This window comes from Nilaparvata lugens, chromosome 4 (assembly GCF_014356525.2).
Source record: "Nilaparvata lugens isolate BPH chromosome 4, ASM1435652v1, whole genome shotgun sequence".
NCBI classification, from domain to species: Eukaryota; Metazoa; Arthropoda; class Insecta; order Hemiptera; family Delphacidae; genus Nilaparvata; species Nilaparvata lugens.
The window spans coordinates 68,459,062-68,468,924 of record NC_052507.1 but is presented as its reverse complement, the minus strand read 5'-3'; the positions used below and the strand labels follow the sequence as shown (position 1 = coordinate 68,468,924).

General features: G+C 36.5%; 2 protein-coding genes across 4 annotated transcripts in view; one reads left to right on the top strand and one right to left on the bottom strand.

Annotated features, from left to right (window-relative positions):
• Positions 1 to 424: 424 nt before the first annotated feature.
• Positions 425 to 4,653, bottom strand: LOC111045312 (U4/U6.U5 small nuclear ribonucleoprotein 27 kDa protein). Its single transcript, XM_022330689.2, has 3 exons — positions 4,242 to 4,653; positions 1,745 to 1,929; positions 425 to 791 (listed from the first exon to the last, which is right to left on the bottom strand). The coding sequence occupies exons 1-3, from the start codon at positions 4,367 to 4,369 to the stop codon at positions 568 to 570; spliced, it is 537 nt and encodes a 178-aa protein (XP_022186381.2). The 5' UTR covers positions 4,370 to 4,653; the 3' UTR covers positions 425 to 567.
• Positions 4,654 to 5,419: 766 nt separating this feature from the next.
• LOC111045309 overlaps positions 5,420 to 9,863 on the top strand; it is a 68,199-nt gene continuing 63,755 nt past the window's right edge. For all 3 annotated transcript variants that reach the window (XR_005571111.1, XM_039426303.1, XM_039426304.1), the window contains exon 1: positions 5,420 to 5,585. The gene's annotated coding sequence lies outside the window, so the exon portion shown is untranslated. The remainder of the gene's footprint in view (positions 5,586 to 9,863) is intronic.

The following is a 9,863-nucleotide window of genomic DNA, read 5'->3' as shown; positions in this document are numbered from 1 at the left end:
AAATTAAACTGGATATAAAAAACTGGACATACAGTAATTTCTTCTTCCATTTAGATATATGACTCGAGATTTCTGCTCCAGCATTTTTTTTTTTTCATTAGTTTTTTTCATTTTTCAGTGGACTCGCTTATTTTTATTTTAAGTACCTATTCCTCTGTTTTCTTCCTTCCCCCCATTTCTCCCTTCCTTTTTTCCTCATTACTTCTCTTCTCTTCTTTGCCTGCCTATTACATGGGAAACCATAGTTGGCTAGGTATCTTCCTCTCTTTTTTTCTCTTCTCCAACACACCCAAACACTAAGCCCATGGTTTTTTATATTTGTAACATTTTATTGTGTTTTATTTGTTTCGTAAATCTTTGTAATTTTGTTTTGTCTTGTTTTGTGTGTTTTTAATAAATTGAAATTGAAATTGAATTGAACTTTTGCCGATAGATAGCGCAATCGGCAGTGCCAATCAGACGACCGGGTTTTACGTTTTAGATTTTAGGTTATGTTGTTAGGAAAAATTGTCACCAATAACATAAGTTATTAAAATGATTTGATTTGAAGTTTCTATAAAAAAATGTCTATGGAGGAAAAATGTTGTGTACATCACAAGCGAAAAATACTTGAGGTCTGTTGAAGCCACCTTTACGGTTCATATACTGGCGGTATTTTCGTTTCAGAATGACGTGCACGGCTCCCTCTTCTTGGGCATCGACGTTCTTCCCCTTAGTTGTATCAAATGCGCAGAAACCCATCATTTTCATCATCTCTTGCTCTTCAGGTGACTTGCCTTCCAAGTCTTCCTCTAAAAAACATAAAAAACAATCATTTCAGATGAGAAAACCATCGGTAGGAAACACAGTGAGAGAAAAAAATGTCCCTATTAATTAAAATTATCACAAAACTGTAGTTTGTTTTACATCATCCCTATTGTACTACATTATTATTCCTATTATGTCTGCCCTACGGCAGATTATCAGATAATATGCCGACCCCACATGATTAGGATAAGGCTTAATCAAGGTTTTCACATTTATTTATTTATTTATTGAATCAATGAGAATTACACAACTTACAGAAAAGTACCACAGGCTTATGCCCAAAACGGTTCCAATTCTAATTTATACAACAGTCCAAATGTAGCTAGGTTATGTGTCACTTAACATTCATTCTTCAATAAATTACACACTCAATTTAAAATTCAGAACACACAAAATTTTTTCCTTAATTAAAAAAATAAATTAAATTGAATTAAATCAATCACAATTAATTAAAAAATTCCAATCTTTGAAAAAACTATAAAATTTTGAGACCGAAAAGACAAACACACTATTTAGAACTTGATAAGTTGTAGTGTGTTCTACCAACAATAATTAACGATTTTTGTAAAACATAAGAGCGAGCTATTCAGCAAGTAAAAATCACTTATATTAATTCTAATGTATTCCTTGAATACATCACTAGTTGAAATAAAGTTTTTGTTAAGGCGTTGTACCCTTCAGTCTGCTAGTGCTACCTTGTCGCGGGTTTGAATCCCGCCGAATCCCATCGAATAGGCATGGATGTTTGATCATCTAATAATATTCACTCTCGCACTTCTCATTACCCACGCACAAGCAGAAAGCTCATGTGGGCATCATCCGCAATAAAAAAAAGGAATAAGTTATGTTTTTTGACACGTTATGATCCTTGTTAATAAAATTTTGAACGATGTTTGTAGAACAGATGTTAAAGAAGAATGTGGTGTGCAAATCTCACCTGTCACTTTTGGTCGACTAGATGCACTGGATCGAGAGGGTTTGTTGTGTCTATCTCTCTCTTTATCGCGATCCCTCTCTCTGTCGTGCTGTCTGTCTCTGTCTCTCTCCCTATCCCTTTCAGGTGAGTGCGATCTGGAACGCGATCTCGACTTGGGCCGATGTCTGTGATCCCTCTCAACCGATCTGAAATTTATTGTGACAAAATTATGAAGAACATAAAAATATTTCATAAGCACTCTAGGAAAAGAGAAAAGTGTTACCAGTGACAAAACATGTTGTCTTGAAGAATGTGTCAAAGATGAGCCTCGATTCAATAAGTTATCCTCCTTCAAATTTCTCCTACTAGCTGCACTAGTTCCACCAGTGAATGCTCGTCTGTGTTTCTTCCGCCCCATCACTCCGCCTGCCCTAAAGAAGATTATTCGTTCATTCAAGCCATCCCAGAGCCCTGCCTGATGTGTATGGCATGTCTGTATTCATGCTTAGAGAGGTGGTGGATGCTATTGCGGTCCCCTTGCTACAGTAGTTAATGACTGCCTGCGATCTGCCATTTTTCCTGACTTCCTGAAAACCTCAAGAACCGTTCCTGTGTATAAGAAGGGTGACCACCAGAGCCTAAATAGTTCCAGGCCAATATCTATGACTTCACTATTTGGAAAGGTGGTTGAAGCGGTCATAAAACCCCAACTTCAGGAGTTTTTTGAGAGAAACAACCTTTTCTCAAGTATGCAGTTTGGTTTTCGTAGAGGGAGGTCGACTGTTGATGCAGTGAATTGAGTGGCTGAGAAAATTGGGTCGGTGTTTGAGGATGGTGAGTCCCTGGCACCTACATTGTGTGATTTGAGCAGAGCGTTTGATTTTTGTTGACCATCACATACTAATCAAGAAGCTTCCCTATTATGGGGTTATGGACTCTGCTCTTAACATCTTGGAGACATACCTGACTGGGAGGACACAGGTGATGTCATTGGGTGGAACTGTTTCATGTCCACTCCCTGTCAGGTTTGGGGTAGATAAAGGTTCAATTCTGGGGCCAATCATGTTCATCGTGATGATCAACAACCTGGATAACAATGGTGCAACTCTCCTGTTCGCTGATGGTACATTATTGCTGTCATCTGGCATTGACCTTCGGCAGGTGTTGGAGAGGTCAGCGGAGCATCTGCGGTATTCAACCTCATGGCTCCTGGTAAATCGTTTCCAGCTAAATGAGAGAAAGACACAAAACATCGTCTGCAGTTTGTCGCGAAATATGCCTCATGATCAGGAACCTGTGAAGCTGCTGGGCTTTATGTTAGATTCAAAACTCAGCTGGGTCAGCCATATTCAGCAAGTGACCAGGAGACTGTCCCGAATCTGTTTCCTTTTGCACAAACTGAGGGGACATGTGACGGAAGCATATCTGGTCATGGAGTATCATGCACTGCCATATCTCCTACGGTCTACTCATGTGGGGTCACTCAGCCAAGGATGTGGACAGACTGAAGCTGCAAAAACGGGCCGCCAAGATCATTACTGGAAGCAAACATCTTGCTCATTGCAAACCAATTTTTGCCACGCTGGGTATTCTAACTGTAATCAGGCACTTCCTCCTTCTCTGCCTCATGTACGTGAAGAAGAATCAACAAAATTTGTTGACTCGGACTGATGTGAAAATGAATTTTTTTTGAGACAACACTTGAACTTCGTCTAGAATACTCCAAACTCCACATACCAGGCTACTCAACTACAAGTTCTCAAGTATCTTATTAATAATGTAAAAGACCCAATTAGAAAAATAGTCTCCCATATTTGCGAAGCAGAAGCATAAGATATCAATCCAGAAACCTTAACCATTTCTTATTTTGTAACTATGGAGGTCACTTCTCACATTGAATAAGCCAAATTTCTTATTTCACTATTTTAATTCTATACCAAACAGAAACATCTAATGCGAAGTTTCAGAATGGAAAGGCAATTGGTCTTTGCTGTTTCTCTAAACGGGATTTTAGTAATACTTGGGCTCGGTTGCAGAAAAGGCTGTTAAACTTTAATCATGATTAAATATCATAAGAATCAATCAGAAAAGGCTTTTTTTGAAAATTAGGCTTCTCTTAAATGGTTTGCTAAGCATCTAAACCTGGTAACAATTCAGCAGACTTTTGTCCATCCGGTTCTAGTATACAGTCATCTTGTAACATTAGTGTACACTTTACTACAATATGTCGGTCTAACCAAGGAAGGTAAGCATTACTGCGGCTCCTATTAGGCCACCAGTGTGACAAATAAGTGTTAGAGCAATTCGTTTTTAATGCGCTTAGGTATTACAATAGTGTTGTCATTCAAGATATCAGTTTCTGGCGGCCAACTGATTTCTCACTTGGGTAGTTTATTCAATTTGAGGTTAGGTTTGTTGTAGGTCAAGTTGGCTCAACGTTTATACCATCCTATAAAATCTCTATACAGCCCATTAACAGGATTATAATAACTAAAAAATGTATTAAGTGATACCCTACCTGCGTCTCCTATCTCGCGATCGAGAGCGTCTCCTTCTTCGATCTCTTTCATCTCTATCTCTAACTCGTTCACGTTCTCTTGATTTACTTCTTCTACGCCTTGGAGAGGGTGATCTGTCATATACCATTATTTTCCGCAGTACAGCTCAAAAGTTTTAATTATTGAAAAGACTCAACTTTTTGAAAGATTTGAAAAAGTTGTAAAACAAGACAGTTTGAGATTTCAGATGATCACAAAATGACAGAAATACTGAAAAGAAGAGAAAGCAAAACAACAGACGAATTTGACAAATAAATAGTAAAGCGCATGCGCTGACAAATACCACTACAGTAGTACCACAACTACTGTGGCTTGGTATGGTAACATTCGGATTGATAATTACATACTGGCAGAGTCATAATTATTAAAGTGTGAAAAATAATTTTCTGACTACTTCAGAGATTGAGCGTAGATGTATTCGATAATGTACTTTTTGAAAACAAACAGAAATTATGTAGACTATGTAAATTACTTACAGAGCTGCAAGTGAGTATTTTGTTTTGAGTTCAATAGAATAATGCCAGTCGAATATTTTGGAGGATATTTTTACTATAGTGAGGTCCACGTTATAATGACAGTATTTGATCAACTTTGGTTTTGCTATCCTTGTCTTTCATTTGACAAAGGCGGTGGTACTACCTTTTTCTATGTCCACAACGATGCCAATTATGTTCCTGACAGTGTGGAAATATAATTAATTAATGAAGAAAATCGGCATCGCTATTCTTATATCTTTATCCACTGTCATTATAACGTAAACCTCACTATAAAAGAAATGAATGCTATGCTGTTTCGAGCATGTTGTAGTCTTGTCAAAGTTTTTGACAGAGAAATTTCAAGATTGGTTTGCTACTTTTTAGCAATTTATGATATTGACAATACACGACTCTTAATCACAGTGTCTCAATATTTAAATATTTTTTTCCTTAATTGAGTTTGAATATTCTGTTAGTTGAATATATTCCAAATTATTAATAACAATCAAACATAGTTTCTGAAAAAGAATGGCGCTATCTGCTTGATCAAATAATAAACATGAATAACAACATAAAAGTAAATAACTACTTTTCGACAAATTAGAATATAATAATAAATTGATCATTTCTCAGAAAATCAGCAACCCTGCCATCCTATTTTTCTTTACTGCCATTGTTTACCAATGGACGGCGAATGATGTGAAGCATGATGGGATGAGGCTGAGCGCTGAGCATAATTTGCAGTCTTGTTTTAACTTGAAACTTATTGTGAATGGTTTTGTTTGATCAGTGAACTTCTCTTTAAGTTATCCGTAGTTTTTATTTTAGGTAAGTAGAAAAATATTATAAAACTAAATTTAACGATGTTCTATCTGTAATAAAAGTTTAGTATAATATTATGTTTTTAAAACAATTTCATGTGGATTCCATTCCTATGTTTGGTCATAGTAACAACACGTGGAAGAATAAATAATATTGTAATATTTTCTACGATTCTCTTGAACGTAAAATTATAATAGCTCCTTATAATCTTAAATACATCTTCCAAGGACAAATTTACCTTTTAACCAATCAAATACTTTATTACCAAATAAACCGTTAATGCATTATTACATATTTTTTAGGGTTATTAGATAGAAATAAGTGTTTTAAAATCCAGGCATAAGTAGGTGCTCTGGAAAAATGGCATAATTAACTCAAGCTTAACGAAAATTCATATAATTCTTAGGTAGGCCTATATGAGGTACATATTTTGAGGTATCATAACCTCAAAACATAGTGACTTAACATCCATTCCCCACACTTGTTGAAATGAATATTGATGGCGTCCAAATGTTAAATTTCAATACACGTAATTACACACACAATTATTCAAATGGCAGATACAAACTGTGATTATGATAATATGAAACTGTGATTTTTATAATAAAAATTCATTACATAATATGCCTTGTCACAAAGCAGCTTCTTGACGGTTCTCTTAAAGGTTTTTTAGTTGATTCAAAGTGCAAGATCAGTTTGTATCATTAAATATAAGTTGATTAATATTAAAAATTTTGGCGCTGTGCGCACAGGAAAATCGCTTGATATGAAACCACTGTTACCAAACGTAATTTTTTTGTACAAACTATTAACACAGACCAGTGCACACCGTTAGACGTAAACCCAATTGTTGGATTGCAACAGAGTTGTTTCATATACCGCTGCACAATAATTGCTGAAATTACATCTTCTCCATAGTGAGCGACTAATTAAGGGAATCGGCTAGTTGTCCTCCCGTCTTTTGGGGATTAATTTCCTGTTTGTAAGTAGACCTATGCTTATCTACATAATCTGTAAATGTATAAGTTGATAGGGCCTTGTGAGGTATTTTTCAAGTTTCTTATCAAAAACGCCATCGTCATGGGCTGCTTTTAATTTCTTTAGACAGGTTGAAGAGGCGTAGGTCTACCCCATAAACTGGTAAATTACTTAATTTCTTGATCCTTACTTTTTACTTCCGATGTTTTCCTCACGGTCCTGGTATCGAGGAATCGTCAATGAATTATGATCTCCTCTGTCAGGGTCGTCGAGAAGGTAGAGTATCTTGCACTAAACACTAAGGATGTGGTACGTATGCTGCAAGAGATTTTCCAGGGTAATATACCTGCTTAGGAAGCTGAGACATATTGTCTGCAGAGACTACCTGTTATCAGCTCACCATTTCCTGTTTTACAGTCACATCGGATATGGTCTACTGCTGTGGGGTCACGCACCATCTTGTCACGATGTGCTACTACTGCAAAAGAAGGCAATCAGAATCATCTCTTTTGCAGGACATAGAGATAATTGTAGGCCACTTTTCAAGGAACTGAAAATTCTCACCATATACAGTCAGTATGTCCTGTCCTCCTTGATCTATGTCAGGGACAAGCAGCATAAGTTGGTGAGAAGAAAATAAATTCACAGCCACAACACCCGCCATGCTACCAATCTGGAAGTTCCTCGCAGCCGGTTGGCCAGCACGCAGAGAAGTTTTCCATTAGCTACACTAAGATTTTATAACCAATTGAAGTGAGAAATAAACCTCGCACTAGATTCTGCTCTTTCATCAGACAGGCATTAATGAATAGATCAATTTATTCATTGACTGAGCTGGCTGAGGAGCCACTATTTTAAAACCTTTGACACTGTCTGGTACCCCCAGTCAAGGACGAAGACATCAAGTATGCTCCTCAGATAAATTCGGTCACTGCATAGTACGGTCTTGTAATGAGATATTTTTCTAGTTGTATGTGGAATGTTGTCCGTGATCACTCAAAGTCTTTTGGCCATCTGGTAAATAGTTGAAGAAATGTGAGCCTGCATGTATGTTGTTGAATTTGCTGAGCCTGTGCTGCGGAATGTTCAGTTTGCTTCTAGTTATTATTATTATTATTATTATTATTACTATTCATGGCGCTTAGTTGTGTATATGTGAGCTTCATTAAAACTCACACAACATGCCACCTGTCAATTACATATATTTTTACATAGGCCTACAAGATTGGCTTTATTTAATACATTTTCTAATATATTAATTTTCTTAAAAACCTATACGTCTAAACTACCAGACAAGGACCTCATTCCCTCTTCAACACTTTAGAGACAACTCTTTAATAGTATATCATTTATTTCATTTTTGAATACTTCCAAATTAGTCACCGTTTCAAATCGTTTTCAAAGAGTTATTAATTTTTCATACAGTTACCTTGAAAAGTGACCATTCCTGCACTGATTACAGAACGCAAAGAATCACTTTTCCGCTCTAGTGCGCAAAGTATTACTTTGCGTATTATCTTGCAGCCATCCCAATCAGCTGAAGACATTGTTGGCTTGTATTTTGAATGCGAATTTGTTCTATCTATATTTTTTCTAATTTTCTAATAAATAGTTGTCTTAATAAATCAAATTAATTGGATTAATTAAATTTTTTATTTGAATAAATTATCGATTATTAATCTCAATTGTACTATCAAGTTTAAAATAAATTAAAGTTGTTATTAATAACAAACATTTGATGGATTTCAGCCATCATTTTACCCATAATCAACCACTTCTCATATTCAATGGTAACTGTAGGAAAAATTTAATGTGAAATACGTGCGCAAAGTTCCTCTGCTGCACTCAAGAAACCATTCCGCCCTCGCCTACGGCTCGTGCGTAAACGTTTCTTTCGGTGCAGCAAACTGTCACTTTGCGCACTAGTTGCACAAATAATATTTATGCCTGAATATAATGCTCCCTTCTCGTAGGCGTTAAGTCTGTGCTTGGGTAAATAGAGATTGTTGTTATGCTGAGGAAACCTGTGAATGGGATGGTTGTCAGCAATTAGCTCACTATTTCTTTTCATGTACATTAAAATGTCAACCATATATAAAGCCGGAAGGGTTAAAAGGTTGAGTCTGCGAAATATGGGCCTGCAAGAGTCTCTCCTCCCAGAGTGAGTTAAATTCCTGATCACTCTTTTTTGGATTCTAAAAATGTTTAATGCGCCAGTGGAGGAGCCCCAAAAAATTATGCCATACCTTATAATCGAAAGGAAGTATCCATGGTATAATAAAAGCCCTGTCTTTTTTTTGTAATTGTAAAAACTGTACGAATGGCGTAAATAGCACGACAGAGTCTTTGCTGTAATTTCTGTAGGTAGCCTTCCCATTCCAAATTATGTTGCACAAGCAAGCCAAGAAACTTAGCTGAGTCTACATTTTCAACCCCCACCAGCGTGCACACCATCGCTATCATTCCTTCTTATCCTAAAGTGAACAATTTTTGTTTTCACAGGGTTCTAAACCAAATATTTAATTTCTCCCTAATTCCTTGTAATGTGAGATGAGCAGTGGAACAATTCCTCTCTCTGACAATAATTGTGACATCATCTGCATAGAGGATAGATTTCTCCTGTATGATTTCCGGTAGGTCATTAATAAATATATTGAATAGAAGTGGCCCAAGAACAGATCCCTGTGGCACTCCGCAATGAGGGGCTTTCTCCCAGTTCGGAAATGCACACCAGTTTCCATATTCATACGCACTCGCTGATATCTACATATCAAGTAGGATTTGAACCAACTTATTTCAGTGACCCCAAACCCATAAAAACGAAGCTTCTGCACTAACAATTATTGATGATTCACGCAGTCGAAGGCTCTTGACAAATCACAGAACATTCCGAATGCAGATTGAGAGCCATCAATGCCCCTTAGAACCTCCTCAATACACTCAAATATGGCATTCTTTATCGACCTACCTCTTCTAAAACCATATTGTTCAGTGCAGAATAACTTATTATTTTCAAAATATGCATTAACTTGTTCAAACACTGCTTTTTCGAAAACTTTTGACACAATAGGAGGTATATTAATATAGGTCTGATATTAGCCATATTTCTATTGTCTCCACTCTTTGGTACCGGTGTGACATTTGTAAATTTGAGACAATCAGGAAAAACACCAGATGATAGAGATAAATTTATTATATAAGTTAGTACCGGAGTAATTATAGATGCAAGCCTTTTTAGTACTGTACCACTCAACTCATCCCACCCTGCAGACGAACCAGATTTAAGTGACATAATGGTCTTGAAAA